At 48.2% G+C, this 17,717-nt stretch overlaps 1 protein-coding gene across 1 annotated transcript in view; it reads right to left on the reverse strand.

Annotated features, from left to right (window-relative positions):
• Positions 1–8,169, reverse strand: part of Ramp1 (receptor activity modifying protein 1) — a 49,718-nt gene extending 41,549 nt beyond the window's left edge. The window contains exon 1 of the mRNA XM_075951147.1: positions 7,976–8,169. Coding sequence (XP_075807262.1) covers positions 7,976–8,027 — 52 coding nt within the window. The 5' untranslated portion in view covers positions 8,028–8,169. The remainder of the gene's footprint in view (positions 1–7,975) is intronic.
• Positions 8,170–17,717: the final 9,548 nt, after the last annotated feature.

Below are 17,717 nucleotides of genomic sequence, written 5' to 3' on the forward strand. Positions count from 1 at the left end.
TGGGAGTTTTAATTAAAGGACTGGAATCAACACACTGCGTTCTTCCTAGGGGCTCATGGCTGTTGACAAAAGTCAATGTGTAGAGGTAAGAAGTCACCTCCAGGTCACTCTAAGTGGGAGGCTCTGGCAGAACTGTCTCCCTCTCAAACAGGGTACAATAAAACCAGTAATGACTGTCTGGGATCCCCAAAGCCTGAGCCCCTGGGAGTTTTAAACACTGTTTTCCAAATGCTTTCTGTGTCAAAGGGGAAACAGAAACCACAAACAGAAAATTCTGAAGATGCCAACAGCGGGCACAAGACAGACAAAACCTCTCTGACTTTAGTCAAACAGGAGACGGACTGAGCATGCTCATTCACACGAGCAGATGCATTCAACGAAAATCAATCAGGTGACTTTTCAGAGGAAAAAGCATTAGGATACTCAGCAGCGTTTTGTCTGGAAGCAAAAATGCCAGTTCATAATATGGGACCAAGAAAGGCAAACATCCGCAGATACGGAAGGAGTTAGAGAGGGGACCTCCTAAACAGCACTCCTAGATGCACAGGGGACATGTAGCTTTATAGATGGGGGACACCATAACATGAAAACGTCACATGATAGAGATCAAAGGTGCTGGAGTTTGGATGTGGCAGGTCCTGATGAAACGGTGCTGCGGTACCGAGGTGTGGCTTTGGGGTGGGGCAGTGATGGGATCCTGTTTGATAGACTCTTGGGAGGTGATAGGAACTCTGAAGGAAGGAGAGCCTAGGGGCTAGAGCCTGTCCCTAGCCCTTTCCTCCGCATCTCCTTCAGCCTCCTTTCTGCCATGACTTGTGTAGCTGTGTTTACCATATGTTCCTGCCGCCATATTCTGCCTCACCGCTGTCCCGCAACCACAGGCTGAAACCTCTGAAAGCCTGAGGCAGAATAAACCGTCCTCCTTCAAGTTGGCTTTGTCAGGGATTTGGCTACAGGGGTGAAACATCAGCCATGTTGCCTAGTTTTATGTCAACCTGACTCAAGGTAGAGTCTCTTGAGGAGAGGAAACCTCAGTGAGAAAACGCTTGCAGCAGACTCTCCTGTGGAGGATTTTTCTTGATCAATGATTGACATGAAGGCCTCAGCTTACTGTAGGGTATACCATCCCTGAGCTGGTGGTCCTGGCTCCCCGGATCCTTGTTTGGAAAGCAGCCATGAGGAGCTAGCCCCAAAGCAGCATCTCTTCAAGACCTCTGTGTCAGTTCCTGCCTCCAGGTTACTGCCCAACTTCCTTAAATGAGGGTCTATAAGCTGTAAAATGAAGCAAACCCTTTCCTCCCCAAGTCGCTTTTGGTCACAGTGTTTCATCACACTCATAGAAACCTAAATAAGGCAGAAATTGGCACCAGGAGTGGAATATTGCCGTGACAGACATGACCATATATTTGGGGGAGGATTGGGGACATCTTTTGCCTGGAAAAGTCGGTGGGTGTTCAGAGCTCAGTGAGCTGCTCCAAGAACCGAGAGGAGAAACGTAGGCGCAGTGCAGATGAGAGAGGCCTGGCTTGGGAAGTTTCAGAGGGAAGTAAGACTCTATTGGGGCCATTTAATATTTCGAAATAAGAAACTGTGGTTCCGGAGAGCGCAGGCTAGAGGTTCAGCTGTGATTGACAAGGGACCCGAATCACTGAAGTGAAACCCCTTGCTTTGCTGAGATGGTTAAGTGGCAGCTGGAGCTGCGAAGTTAGGGGTGACCAAGAGGAGACCAACATTATGGAGGGCTGAAAACCTGGGAGTGTGTTTCCTCAGGATCAGCACACAGAAGTCCTGGGCCAGAGGGGCGGAGGCTGTGTCTTGTGCTGGCAGCTGAACTGGGTAGCGGAAGAGTCACCCAAGCGGTATTGGTTTTGAAGGCTTGGAGGAGTCACGCAGAGTAGCTGAGGCCTGGGGCTTTGTGGCAGGGCTGGGGTCCCAGAGAAGAGGCTGGGGGAGGCGACTGATAAAGGTGCGGATTCAGTCGCATTGGGGGCTTGAGCATTTTGGGGAAGCTACCCGTTTCTTTCCGTGTTGTTTTTGGTTGCAGGGTTTATCGAAGGGGTCCGCTATACAGTGTTGATTGTTCCTCTGGGATCGAGGGCTGATTGGAGACTATGCTTCGAGCTTGAGGGACTAGGCTGATAATTGCTAATCCTGCAAAGGGTCCAGATTCAAAATCCAAAGTGTGGTTTCTACTCAGTGGGAACTGCTTCTGCATCATTGGGGGAAAAAATCTTAAGTCAAACCACGGTAAGTCAGGAACCACCTGCTGAATGGGACAGGGGAAATGACACATTCCTAAGCAAGCGACAGAAGTCACTGCAAAGATACAAAACCCCAAGCAGCATGACAGCTGTGGAAAACCCCTCCAAGGTGGTCAGTCACAGTTCCCAGGGAGAAAGGACTCTCAGGTCCTCCTGGAACTGCCTCATCCTGCCAGCAGCCTGTCTTGGTACCTAGGGTTAGAGGTGATGTTGACATGGTTTGTGTGGAAGGGAACCTCAGTCCGGGAGATAAAGCTACAGAAGAAAGGACCTCACTTAGGAATAGTGAGTAACAAAGACAAAAACGAACAGGAGGCGACGGGCAGCTGGGGCCTCAGGAGCCCTGCTCGGTCGGTCAGGGAGGGAGAAGCATCTTGTGGCCGTCTCTATTATCGCTCTCAGCAGGCCAGCAGGGCAAGCTGCTGTGGGCATGTTAATAGTTCTTCCTTCACGTGACAAAACAACATTTCATACGTGGAAAGACCATGTATTCTCCACCCTTCTGTCCTCTTCGCTATGGACAGTGAGATAAAAAGCCCCTGAGCCACAGGAGACAGGCAGACTTACTGCCGCAGCCTTCAGCAGAGGAAGACTTCTCTGGCTAGCACCCCACTTCGGTGTGGGGAAAAAAATCAACACCTAAAGCCATGAAGCCTGGAAGGCGGAGAGGTCACTCCTAGCTGTAGTTGGCATAGTGGCCTGTTTGGAAAGCCTGGGGAGGAGCTCAAATACGAAAGAAGAAACAGAGAAGGGAGACACCACGCAGGACACACACACAGTGTCTATTGGGCTTTAGGGTATGGCTTAGTAGGCAAAGGTGCTTATCATCAAGTCGAGGACCTGAGTATCAACCCCTGAAAGGTGACCTCCACCTTCAGTTGTGAACCACGACACACTTGCCCTCCCCCACCGCACCTTCAGTTGTGAACTACAACACACTTGCCCTCCCCCACTGCACCTTCAGTTGTGAACCACGACACACTTGCCCTCCCCCACCGCACACACACACACACACACACACACACACACACACACACACACACGCGCGCGCGCGCGCGCAACCAAATGAATACATTAAAAGAATGAATACATTTTTAAAAGTGTGTTTTTTAGCCTCACTCAGGAATGAATCAAGGGAGCCTGTTCCACTCACAGAGGCAGCCAAAAGCCCAGGACCTGCAGAGAGGAGCCAGTCCACGAGACCTTGGCTGGAGACACAGTGGAAGGATGGACTCTTGGGCAGAGGGTCTCAACGCCAGCATTTTTTGATGCTAAATTTCAGTGCCATTACTATTAAGTTCCCATTCCTCCCCAAGTCACTGAGAACGTCACGAGAGAATCACCGGCGAGACAAGGTCTGAGTGAGTCAGTCAAAGGTTAACACAGGGAAACCACGACAGACGTACCCTTGGGCCTTACTCATGTTCGTGTGTGACCCAGCTATCTGTTTGATCCCTCATGACATGGCAAGCTGTTCAGCAGCGCCTGGGATGGTCTCTGTCTATCCTCCCTCTCTGGCGCCTTCACCTGACTCAGTAAACTTGGCTTCCCCCTCCTAGGCTTGTACAAACGCTAGGACCTGTCTCCAGCCACTCTCCGCAGCTGGCCCCCTCTGCCCGAGGCTTTGCCATCGCCAAGGCGACTGCCCTAAGTATCTCTCCTGGCTATGCCTTTCCCGTGAACCCTCGATTTATATAGACACCAGCTATCACCCTACTTTCTAGTGAGACCCGCCTCCAGGCTGCAGGGGTAAACTGTCACATTCAGCACATAAAGGACAGGATGCCCCCTCTACATTTAATGTAAGAGAATCTTCACAGGATGAGTATGCCCCCAATATTGCCTATCCTGAAACACCTGTCTGAAATTCCAGTTTACCAGAGGCTGCTATCCTAACACCTTTATCATAGGGGTCCTTCCCCACCCTGGTCTGGCCAGCTTCAGCCCCTGTAACCCACCAGCCCATGATGGGGTGTAGCTCAGGGCTCCTATAAGACAGGGCTCAGTCAGCATACATTTCCTTCAAGCTCCAAGGGAGCCTCAATGGCTCAACCCCTCCTAGCTTTACTTCCATCAATACGACTTCCAGAACCAGGCTCTTCACACGCCCGCCCTGTGCCGAAGTTCCTCAGCGCTCCACCAATACCCCAGCTCCATTCACTAGGTCCCCTCCTCACAGCCTGCTTCTCACACTGCACTCAGTTGCCCATGGGATTCACAGACATTGGTTTTAGGATTCACAGACGCACAAGCCCCTCGTGGGAAATGGAGTTGCATTTACTTACAAACCACCAATCTTTTCCAATAATCCTGAAAAGGCTTAGGATGCATAGTGCGATATACATGCTAGGGGAATGATTGTTATACTACTTCTTCTCAGTCTGTACTTGCTTAGCTTCAAGGGGGTCTGTGTGTGTAGGCACTGGTGTGAACACAGGTGTGAGCCCAGGTATGGGGCGCTCGAGGACAACTTCCTGGATCGAGGCGGATCTCTTCGCTGCCTTTCTGCAGCACCCAACAGACTAGCATGCCTGAGAGCTTCCTGACTCCCATGTCTCTCATCTCCCCTTAAGAGCACTGGGATGACAGGTTTTTGAGCTATGTGTCTGTGTTGTGTGTGGGTTCTGGGGATTCAAACGCGGGTTCCCAGACTTGGGCAACTATGATTTTACCCACTGAGCCATCTCTCTAGTTTTGCAATATTCTTGATGTTGTTGATACATTTTGATGATTTGAGACAAGGTCTCTCTGTGTAGTCCAAGCTGGTCTGTTCTGCAATCCTTCTGTCTCAGCCTCCTGAGTGCTGGGGCTATAGCTGTGGGCCGCCATTCCCAGCTTAAAAGCACATTGAGCACGTGGTTGGTTGTAGTAGCAGATAAAGAGGTGAAGGCAGAGGGGCAACTGTGGTCGAAATGGAAGCATTTCTCCACCTTGGTACCATGGACATTTGGGGACATATTACTGTCACAGGAATGGGGACATGTCTTGTGCTATGTAGCAGCACCCAGGCTTCTAACTCTCTTTGTGTTGACACCGTTTGACCTCTGAGCTCTGGGATACGTAGAAGATTGGGCACTTGCCTCAATTCCTGGGTGGGTTCCCACTGGGGCTCCAAAGGTCTGAGGAGTACACCTGCTTCTCTGATTCCTGGATGGGAAGCCTGTGGCCTGCAGGCCACACACTGGTAACTGGCACTCAGAACCACTCTGAAAGCAGACCCACCTCATCCAGGGCTCCAGAAGAAGACTGTCCAGCCTGTGACCATTCCCATAGCCAGGGCCCCCATGGAGGTACAGCCCAGCAGGGCACATGGAATCTCGGCAAGGAGGGGCTGTGGGCCTGAGGGAGGGCTGCTGGAGGGTGAGCCTTCAGGGAGCCGCTCCCTGGCTCAGCATTTTCACTAGAATTCATACCAGTGTGTATGGGGAAATCGCTAGAGGTTTTCCAGTGAGCTATTTGGCCCACGAAAGGATTGCGTCTAAAAAACGTTTCCCTATGTTACATACGACTCCCTGCAGCCTAGCATGGATGGAAACCCTGTTCTGCAGCCCCGGGCTGGACTGACTGACATCTGCACACAGACCTAGTATGCGTGCAGGGAAGGGCAAACACCCGAGGATTCTTCTCTTCCTCCAAGCTCACAGGGCTAGCAGACAGACATGGTGATTCGATTAGCAAGTGGGAGCCCCTGGATCTGGACTCTGGCGGCTAGAACTACACCCAGATTAAAAACAGCAACACAATCACACTCTTGACTTCCTGGGATGCTCACTTCATTTGCAGTTTGTATATAGTTTAACAAATAGTCCAGCTTCTCACCCCCCCCCTCCCCTTCTAGGTTCCTAGCATGAGAGACGAGAGAGGCATGTGTTCTCAGGTACAGAAGGTTCGGGAGCTGATCATGCAGCAGTGGCTGGCACACCCGAGTGAAGTTTGCAAAAAAAAAAACGGGAGCTGGCAAAACAGTCACTTAAGTTGTCCAAGCTGGTCTGCCTTGGAACCACAGCTCACATCTTTTCTGACTGCTGAAGAAGAGCTTTTTGATGATTATGCATGAGATTTTTTTTTTTTTTGGTGCAGGCGGTCTTCTATAAACAACACCACACACAGGGTACTCAGGGAGAAAAGAAAACGATACATCTCTGATATTTTGCTAACTACAAATAAAGCCAGCAGGTAGAATAAGAACCAGCTCATTAATAAAACTGTCCCAGATAAGACCTTAGCCCTGAAGATTAGCATACTTTAAAGCAAACCAGAAACCCTTCCACACAACCATTCAGGATCTCAAACTCTATCACCAAGGAGATCTGGCCAGTAGCAGGGCCGGGGAAGAACAGTGTGAGCTCAGAGATTCCGCTCATCACAGCTGGGCTCCAAAGACATTAATTCACCGATAACCTCATAAAGTTGTGTTTGTTCTCCCAAGACATAACATCGCCAGACCACTCAGGGCTACGTCAGGAGCACAGGACATTGGACTGCGAGAAGAGTCCTTTTCCTGGTAAACACAGGAGGTGCTTATATGTGGTCAGACATAGTGTTCTATTTACACAAGCCTTTCCAGGGTGCAGACTCCCGGGGAACTGGTAAACAACCTTTATTTATTTGCTTACCCTAAAATAATATTTTTTTGATCAACTAGCTCTCTGCCTTGCTAATACAGAAATGCTCATTTCTTAGGAAACTGAAGCTAAAAATGCCACACCAAACCAAGAGAATGTGAACACAGCTGAAGACATCAATATTATTATAAGGTTTTGCTTCTCATGTGAGTTTAGCCAGGACTTGTGAGGAGCAAGATCCATCTTCAGATTCTATTACATAGAGACAGACTTCTGCAGACCTGGCACTCCTTGGTGGGGTTTACAAACAGGTAAGATCTGCCCAGCAAACAAAATGTCTCTCAGTGCTGTTCCTGCCCAGGTTCCACAGACTGGCCACACTGTCCTGAGTCTTTGGCTATAAACAGTGCCTGTGGCCAGTCTTTATCGGCCCCAAAGCCCGAGCAGCAGGTGCCTCTGACCAACACCATGGGTGTGGGAAGAGACCACAAGAAACATTAAGCCACAGGCCTTCCCAGGGACACTGATGGACTTTTTGCCTTGCTTTCGTTAAAAAGTAGCTAGCTAGCTGTGTACCTGAAATATGTTCAGTAGGTATGGCGACCCAGGGTCCTGACAGTATTCTGCGAGCATTACAGACAAGGGAAGTGAGATGGGCAGTTTCTTGTTGGTCACCCCTGGGCTGCAGTTCACGATCACTCTAAAACAGAAACCCGCTACGTCTGCCACCTCTAATTTTTATTAGCCACAAGTGCCAAGTTAACAAGCCAATAAGAAAATCCCCATGGAAATGGCCTCGACAGTAGGTGACAGTCAGGCTTCCAGCAACAGCTAGTGCCCAGATCCCCGAGCTGTGGCTCTGATGGGAGCTGCTGCAGGCTCAGGGAGCTTGCATCAGCTAGGAGCCCGCCTGAAAACTGAAGCGATCCCCGCACTCCCATCCCTCCCCGAAAGCAAGCTGTCCATTGCATGGACAAAAGTTACTGGTGCCTTCGGATGGCGGGCTGGATGATGTGCCCAAGCGGTTCGGTCTCCGTGGCAGCGTTAGGTGTATTCTTTGTGCTGCCCTGGCGGAGCCCACGCTCTGAGTAAGGTGAAAGGTGCATTCAGGTGTTGCCCTCCCGGCCCCAGGTCACCGCCGCTACTCACCCAGCAGCAGCCAGAGGCCGCGCCGCGGGAGGTCACGCAGGCCGGGGGCCATGGTGAGAAGAGCCCCGGCCGTCCCAGCGCCTTGCCGAGCTCTGAGCCCGCTGGAGACGCGCCGGGGGCGGGAGCTAGGGAGAGGCCGCGCCCGGCCCACTGAGGCTCCCACGCCCCGCTGTCGAGGGCGGAAGCTGGCGGGCGGCACCTGGAGCCGCAGCTGGGACTGGAGGGGAGGCTCCTGGAATGGGCTTGGAGGGTCTCCAGGTCCTTAGACCCGCAACTCTCCCTAAGGGCCGGTTTCCGCAGCTCTATCCTGTGGTCTGCTCGGGAAACAGGCAGTTGTCCTCTCTCAGAGTGGTGGGGACAAACAGCCCTTCTGTAGCTTCAGGACAAGGAGTGGAACCTCGGGAAGGATGGCCAGAGGGAATAAGGCTCCTTGGAGGGACAAAGTTGCATTTGCCCGCAGTTGGTGTCAGATTAGGGTAGGGCAGCAAAGTCCATAAATACTCAACTCAGGGACAAAGGAACTGTTAGGTAAAATGTGACAGACTTCCGTTGGGGTTGGCTACTGGCCATGACTGCATACAGAATGGACCAGTAGTGGTAGGGGAGTTTTAGGTGTGTTAATATAAGCGAGAAAGGTCGTGTAACACTGGCATGTTGGGAAACCTGGGGCAGATGCCCAGAGTACAGGGTAGGGCCGGAGCTCGACAGTCGTGGAGGCAGCAGCTCAGAGTATCTGAAGTCTGCACTCTGCGGCTTCCCTGGTGCCTGGACTGCAGCTCCCTCAAGTTGAGCAGGTGATCTCTGGCTCCAAGCAATGGCAGAGGCTTCACTCAGGGGCTAGCTAGCACACAATACTACTGGGTGGCCAACATTCCTCAGAGGAAAGGGAGCAATGCTAAGAGGTTGCTGCCACCTTCTGGCCAAGTGCTCAGGGCCCTTAACAGTCATCCTGAACAGAGTACGCCAGAAAGACATTTGAGATCTGCATATCTAAGACTTGGGGGGTCCAAAATGTCCTAAAGTCAAGGGGACATGGAAAAGAGAACACATTCTTTTGACTTGGTCAGCCCTTTGTTTCGAACCATAGGAAGACCCTACCAGGAGGCCAGCTTCCCTGGCGTTGACAGACAAGGGAGTATGGGCAAGTCAGTGCTGGGAAACTGTGGAGCCCTGCCTTGTAGCAATCGATCTGGTGGGCGGTTCTTATTTTCTAGTCTGCAGATGGGATCTAGCCTAAGAGGTTCCCCAGCAACTGCCATGAGTGTCTCCCAATTCACACATAGAGGAGCAACTCTTTGACACCTGTCCGACAAGTTGGCCCATTCAAGTCTATAGGATTTACTCCGGCTGCCAACAGGTAATCAGTAGCATTAAATTCCCCTTCCCCAGGAGGTCCACGTGCTGACAGCATGTTAAACACTGGCAGGGGAAGAGAGGCTAAACGCTTGCCGGCATTAATGGTGGAAGTAAGAGTCTACAGGTCGGTATTACATCTTCAGTGGACACAACGTTCCCACATGGACATTGTGAAGTAACTACACTTCACAGGTGTCACAGTGGACAGTGCAGGGAGCCCCGAGAATAGAAACAGGGCAGCAGGGGACTGCCCGCTAAGTTCCCAGATCACAGCAGGGGGAGGAGAATCAGAGTCCGGGGAAGCAGTCTACGTTACACACAGAGAGAGCTGGGAGGACACAGCTGGGAGATCCGCGGTGCAGGCTTCACATTCACGTGTAAGGACACTACCCGAGCCGAGGAGAAGAACCAAAGGGCTTTACTCACAGTCTGGAACGGTCCACTTCCCACCACTGCAGAGGGACCAGAGTACACAGAGCAGCGGAGAGAGCCAGAGCAGGACTTACTGCCTCAGCACCAGAGAAAACCAAGGCAGCTCTAGGGAAGCCCGCTGGAGCCCACAGCCAGAAGCAAGACCACACAGCACATGGCTCCTTGTCACTACTCCAGCCACAATAGGCTTATAAAAGAAAAGAACAGTGCATCAGAGGGCTGTGACCCCACCTCGAGTGGCCTGATTTATGTGACTGTCGTCCTGGAAGACTGTGAAATACACCCACGAAGCTATTAAACCCAGAGTATCAACGACCCCCAAACACAAGAATCCTGAGGAAAATGTAGTAAGGTATATAGCACGTGCAATTGCTTAAATGCCAGTAAGAGGCAACCTCAGCAGCAGCCAGAGGAAAGCGTCACAAGTGGACAAGGGGACGTCTTCAGGCACAGGTGGGAGGAGCACCAACCATTCTGAGCTTGTCCCCCTCCACTGGCCAGCAGGAGGCCAGACTATGGCCACTGTCACTCCGAGTCAGTGGCTCTACAGCGCAGCTGTTCGCTCAGGACCGACAGGAGGAGTCTTGGGAACACTCAGACTCAAGCATCAACTTGTCAAGGCCCTCAAGGGAGCTGCTGTTAAAACCCCAATCTTCAGGGCTCGCAAGCAGCTTAGAGCTTCACTCTCTCAACTGCACCCCAGGGACAAGCAAACGAGAACCCTCAAGTGAACTGTCCACTTGACAGAAAATAATGTGCTCAGCATCACTGGGACACCTCAGCAGCGGCAAAGCAAGCCAGCAAGAGACGGAATTACAAGCCCCAGCTGCTCACGGTCCAGCCCATCCCGCACCAGTTCAACACTTAGCAGAGAACAGGGGCAGAGTGAGAAAAGCTGGGAGACAGGAGATGGAGGCTGGCTAGGGGCCTGGGGAGAGGTGGAAATATGGCCAGCAAGTTAACGTCCTCGTGATGTAGAAATGCAAGCAAAAACAGTCCCCTAAAACCACGCAGCTGGACGAGAGAAGTCAGCTCTATCCAGACCTATACAGATGACCAAGTTTCACACATGTAATGGAAGGGATCCTGTACACACACACACACACACACACACACACACACACACACACACGTGTTGGCATGTGGCTTTTAACCCCAGCCCTAAAGAAGCAGAGGCGGGTGGATATTTCTGAATTCAAAGCCAGCCTGTTTCACATAATAAGTTCCAGGCTAGCTGGGGCTCTATAGTGAGATCCTGTCTCAGACAAACAAACAACAAAACCCCAAACAAACCACATAATAAACATATTAAGGCACAATCACACTAGAGAACAAGGGACACTAACCTATGTCAGCTTAGAAGCTCAGCTGACGACATTCTGAAAGGCTGAAGAAAAACAAGTATTTCCAAATGCTGCATGCTAGTTTGTTTCTCACAGGACGATGGTTTGAAACCCAACGGCCTTGTGTACAGACTAGAATTGGACAGATACATGGCAACCATGAGCCAAGTTTACAGAGAGAACAGACATGCAAGGCATTGTCAGGAAAGTACATGGGCACAAGCACTGCCTCCAACCGTAGAACAAGTACAGGGCACGTGACCCAACAGAGAACCCTTACCCCTCTTAGCTGTGGCTTAAGAGCCTCAGGCATACAATAGTGAGAGTCCCATTGGCCATATGTCTTCCTAAATGCTGTCCTCCCAGAAAAGCAAACAATTAATTGGAGCAGGGGTTGTGCGAGATGAACCGAAAGACCTTGTGGTGGCAGAAATCAAGCATTCAGAAGACAGAACCCACCCTAAAGGACTTAAGTGCTAACACTGGCCTAACGTGAGCAGTGCAAGACTCAGCTGAGGTACTTGAACTCGGAGAACAAACTGACTTCAGAGTTCTAATATTGCTGAGCAAGCAAGAGCAGCGTTCATGCAGAAGTGATGGAGAGCCCGTCTGCACTAGACACTGCAGGAATTGATTCCAGCAAAATGTATCAGTAGTACCAGAATCAGTAAACAGACATTTTAGATTCTTGTAAAGCTTCAGAAACTCCACTACAGCAGAAAGACCCTCTTAACTGAGTGGTTAGGATCACATGTGCTTGGGCAGAGGGAACAGGCTTCTGGGTCTAGTCACCAGCGAGTAACCAGATGAAAAGATGGTGTGTAGACTAACCAGCAAATGTCAAGGTCATGGACCCCTAGAAAACACTGAAGAACTGACACGGGCAGGACAGGATAAAGAAAACAAACAGCAGCCGAGACCGGCAGGGGCAAAGAGCAGAGGACCTGGGGTTGATTCCCAGCACCCAGACAGCCGACCACCACCACCTGTAACCTGCCAGATTACAACACCCTCTTTTGGTCTCCGTGGGCACCAGGGATGTTAAGTGGGTGCACAGATAGATTTGCAGACAAATCTACCTACAAATAAAAACATGACCAGATGTAACGTGGGGTGAAGCACTTGATAGTGGAGAGAGATAGAGCAAGGACAACAGGCACTGTCAAATCAAGTTGTCTATGGGCAGCAAGGCTAATTTCTTCATTTAAATTAACTATGGATATGCAGGTTTCCTTTAGGAGAAGCAGTGTGAAGGGCATAAACTTATGTATTTTTATAGCTTTCTTCTGAAATTACCACAGAAAAAGCTAACACATATCTATTGAGCATTTACACACTGCCTTGTGTGCCCATTTCCCAGTAGTTTGTTTTCAATCATTTTATGTGTATGGGCGATTTCTCTGCTTATATATCTGTGCACCACTTGTATACCTGGTGCCTGCTGAGGCCAGAAGAGGGTGATAGCCCCTGGAACTGATTGCAGATGGTTGTGAGCCACCATGTGGGAGCTGGGAATCACACCCAGGTAGGTCCTCTGCAAGGGCAGCCAGTGCTGAGCGATCTTTTTAGCCCCCTCACAGTGGTTATTAGCACTTTCTCCAGGGGTGAGGAAGCCTTCAAATTGGACTCATGGCGGTTGCTGGAAGCATTTTAGGAAGAGCCTGTGGCCCCATACTCTGTGGTTCTTCAGCCCATTTTCTGGCACCTCTCCTCATGGATGCCCACAGGTAACCATGCTGGAACTAAAAAACAGACTCCAGTGTTCACAGCTTGCATTCTGACACAGCCTGTGGCTGAAGATAAGGCCTACATATGATAAACGAAAGCCATGTGCAACAGTCAATGTCCGTAATATGAGTAAGGAAATAGTCTCCAATCTGTCAGCCCCAACTATCACATTAGAAGTGAGGTCTGTGGAGTTTACATCACTCAAGGCAGCTCTCGTGTAACTTTCCCCCAAGCCTGAAAATGGAGGCAAAGATACATAGAGCAATCCTACACTAACCTGATGGTTAGTGTTAACTGAGGAGTTGACAGGATCCGAAATCACCTGGAAGTGGGCCTTGAGCCAACACGTGAGGACTGGGTTAGATCCATCTCACCCGTGGGTGGGGCCTCCCTGGGCCAACATCCTGCAGTGTGTAAAATAGAGTAAGCTAAGCAGAGCATTCACATCTGGTGACATGACCAGCAGTTTCTGGCTCCTGCTGCCTCCACCTCCCATTATAACGGACTCTCCAACTGTGAGCTGTGATGGACCCTTTGTCCTGCTGCGTCCACCTCCCACCACAATGGACTGTCTAACCGTGAGCTGTAATGGACCCTTTGTCCTGCTGCGTCCACCTCCCACCACGATGGACTGTCCAACTGTGAGCTGTAATGGACCCTTTGTCCTGCTGCGTCCACCTCCCACCACGATGGACTGTCCAACTGTGAGCTGTAATGGACCCTTTGTCCCTAATTTGCTTCTTGAGACTACTTCATCACAGCACCCAGGAAAGGTGCCTATTGCTTTCTACTGCTGATGTACCAGCACCACAAACCGGCAGTTTTGGCAATTCAAGTGTAATATACGTGTGGAGGCCAGGAATCTGATGCAGGTTCTGTGGGCGAAAACCAAGGAGCTGACAGGGCTTCCTTCTGGTGCTCCAGAAGAACGCATTGCCCAGGCCTCTCCACTGTTGGAGGTGACTGCAACCCTCGACCTTTGGCCTTTATTGCTTCAAAGGTAGCAAGTGCAAGGTTAGTTCTCACCACTTGTCTCATCCCTGGCTATTTTCAGAACCACCCGGGCAATCCAGGACCACCTCTCGCAGCAGGGCCAGCACCAGTAGCCTTCCTTGCATTCATAATCAATTCCCTTTGCCACAAAGAACACGCCCACACGTTCTAGGAATGAAGACAGGACACCTTGGAAGTCCATTCATGCCTGCATAGTGAACTTGTTTTCTATAATCCTCTTAAATGTAAAACAATTTTTGCTGGGGCTAGAATTCCAAGCCTTATTCATGCTAGGCAAGCACCCTACCATGCTAGACAGCAACGGTCAACTGTGACAAGCAGTACCCACAGTGCAGACTAGGAGTGACTTCTAATACTATGTGCTATCCACTATCTCCTATGGCCGGAATCAGGGAAGTCACTTGTTACCTGCTGTAACTAAGCCCTCTTCGTTATTTTGATACTATGGTATCAAAGAAAAGCCATTTGCACAACACTGAAGTATACTAAAATTATGTGAAAATTTGCCTTTGAAGGTATTTGGAAACGTTTTAATTTGGTTAGTCTTAAAAAAATTCAACACGTAGCCGGGTGGTGGTGGATATTTAAAATGTTTCTTGCTTGATGTTGTTCTTGTAGTTTCATCTTTCTTCATGTTATGACCTTTTCTTTCTTCTACACAATACTTGATAGTTGTTCTTATTGTAAATAGTTTTATGTTAGAATTATCACCTTCATATTTAGAAAAGAAGGGGAAGGGTTGTGGGATTTCTATCCATTTAGCCAATGACTTTTGGGGAAGCAAGCCTAGGGCATGGTCCTGTCTGCCTACAGGATAACTTATAAAGCCGACGAGGGGGTCTCTGGCTCTTTTGCTCCCACACTCTTGAGTGGTGGAGTGGAGCAGGCGGCTTTGCTCTGGTATTCTTCTGGATGGAGGCAGCTGGATCAGCAGCGGCATCTAACCTGCTCTGAATCAGTGAGTATACCTATTTTAAACCTACTAAATGCTTGAGAACCTTTACCAGACTCTCATGGATTCATGCTACACACGCCTTTAATCCCAGCACTCGGGAGGAAGATGGCAGGTGGATCTGTGAGTTTGAGTTCATCCTGGTCTACAGAGTGAGTTCCAGAACAGACAGGAATACACATAGAAGCCTTGTCTCAAACAAACACAAACAAGTATAATTATATAATATTAGAGACTTTAGAACATAAGTAAAAATTGACTTTTCACTTGAGATTCCAAAAGATTCATAAAGAACTTTTCAAGTTCCTCTTTTTACTTTTAAACTTTAAAAAATAATTTCATTTTATGTGCATTGGTGTTTTGTTTGCATGTACGTGTGTGTGAGAATATCAGATCTTAGAGTTATAGACAGTTGTTAGCCACCATGTGTGTGCTGGGAATTGAAGCCAAGACCTCTGAAAGAGCAGCCTTAACTGCTGAGCCATTTCTTCAGTCCTTAAGGTTCTAATTAAACCTGTGAAGAGTCTCAGTTACTGGGCACTGCTGGGAGCCCTTTGGTACCTAGAAGTTGCCAGATCTCTACATTAGTTATTAGAAAGTATTTCCTAACTTCAAACCCTTGAACATTATTTGAAATCATCTTACTATATATTTCCAAAATAAAATGCAGTTTATTTTGCCTTTACGAATTCTAAAAAAATTTATATTTGATTATTCTTCATTAGAAAATGACTACAGATATGCTAATTTCTCTGAATATATTAAAGATAATGTCTAGTCTGGATCACAAGAATATTTAGTGCCAACTCAAGGTAGCATTTCAATGAAATGCATATGATTTTATATATGGAAATATAAAAAATACTAGTAATTTGATGTATGGACCAAACCAATTACTTTGAGTTTAGGTATATATATACACACACAGAGGAATTTAATTCTTGGTAGATATGTGAAGCGAATCTGGAAATAAATGAGACAAAACAACCATTAAAATAAAAGAGGAAAACTTTGAGTCGGTAGTTAGCATTTTATGTATCCACACAGATAGTGGTAGGCAGTTTGCACTTGAGAACTCCCATTACAGAAAGCACTAAGACACAGGGGAGCTCCAGACTGACTACCTTTATTAAACACAAGGATATCAAATAAACAAATGCCTAACAGGTAATTTTCAATCAAGCAACAACAATGAAGAATTGAACAGATTAAACATTTGAAAAAGTACTAAACATTAAAGTTATTATCAGTACAAATGTAGCTTTAACCAGTACATTCGTTACTATTAGAAAGCAAACAGGGTTAAACTTTCATTCTATAATGCTAGGAGACAGCAACCCACATTAGCCTTTGAAGACTGTTTCAATTTATACTCAAATACAACAGCATTTAGTAGAACACAGGTCAGAACATGGTGACCTTTCAAATGTCAGTGCTTGGCTCCTGCACACTGGGAAAACCTATCTGAACGCTCTACTGCCATCAAGGCTCACTAATGCATCTCATGCAGGTTTTAATCCTGCACACACTGAACTCAGTTTAGCTGCGCCCTACAGTCCAATCCGAGTCCTAAATGCCAGAACTACAGTGTGAGCTCCAGAAAAATCCCAACGTTACATTTTTTTTTACATATGCAATGAATTTTGAAATAGTATAGCAAACTTTTTTCTGGACAGTACTTTTTACATGCACTTATTAATGATGATTTATAAATGGACATGATGTTTTTTTTCCGATCCAAAATATGCAGCTTGAAGTCTTGAATAGTAATTCTGAAATAAAGCTTGTCAACTTAATAAAACATGCAGACTTTAATACTATAGATAAATCTGTTGTTGCCAGATTTTAAAGGAGGACTATCAACTAGAATAACATGTTAGAGGTTCAATTATAGAGGCTGTTGATTGTATTACCACAACTCTCCCTAAGTGCTGTAGCATGTTCGCTGATGAAGAGTCCTCATACCTTCCAAGGATTTTCTATAGGATTAAGAATACAAGAGAAAAATCAACAATAAAAAGTACTGATTATGCCAAATACCACGTTTCAGTAAACCTTACCTAACGGTATTAGCTGCTACTATCCTATTCATTTTATAACGGTATTCGCTGTTACTATCCTATTCATTTTATAACGGTATTCGCTGTTACTATCCTATTCATTTTATAACTCAACTTGTACATTATGTGCACTTGTTTGGTTTTTCAAGACAAGGTCTCATTATGTAGTTCTGGCTGTCCTGGAACTCACTCTGTAGACCAAGCTAGCTTAGAACTCAGAGAGATCCACCTGCCTCTGCCTCCTGAGTGCTGGGATTCAAGGTGTGAGCCACCATCACCCAGCATATGCATTCATGTAGTCTATTCACTGGCGAATCCCATCACTAACTGAATTACTGAACTAGTTGCAGAAACAGGCTCCATTCGAAGTAAAGTTATTGCGGCTGAATGGAGCGCGGTGGAGCCAGGTGTTGTCAGTGTCACTCACTGTAGGGACTTGAGCTACTGACATGTGCACACCCTGCACCACGAACTTTCTAGTTCACGGTTCCTTTTGTACAACTTGAAACTATTTGAAAATATCCTTGCAGAGTTTAACCAAGACCTCATTTGCCTGGAAGCAGTGCTGTCTAGAAGGGTCTGGCTGGCTAACATGGGTAACTGAAGAGTGAGCCTTTGGAGACTGTAGCCTGAGCCGTAGTGTTTATTTCTCTGCCGTATGGTCTGGCCATGCTGTAAGGAACTTGTCTACAATGGCCACCAGGGAGCCTTTCTGGCATGCCATCCCCACCATGATGGACTATATCCGCAGAAACAAGAAGCTGAAGCAGACTTTCCCTCCTATAGAGTGTTTCTGCCAGATAGGAGCAAAGTAGCCAACACAATGCTTTAAATCAACAGTTAACTAACACAGTGTC

The sequence above is a fragment of the Microtus pennsylvanicus genome, chromosome 17 (genome assembly GCF_037038515.1).
Source record: "Microtus pennsylvanicus isolate mMicPen1 chromosome 17, mMicPen1.hap1, whole genome shotgun sequence".
NCBI classification, from domain to species: Eukaryota; Metazoa; Chordata; class Mammalia; order Rodentia; family Cricetidae; genus Microtus; species Microtus pennsylvanicus.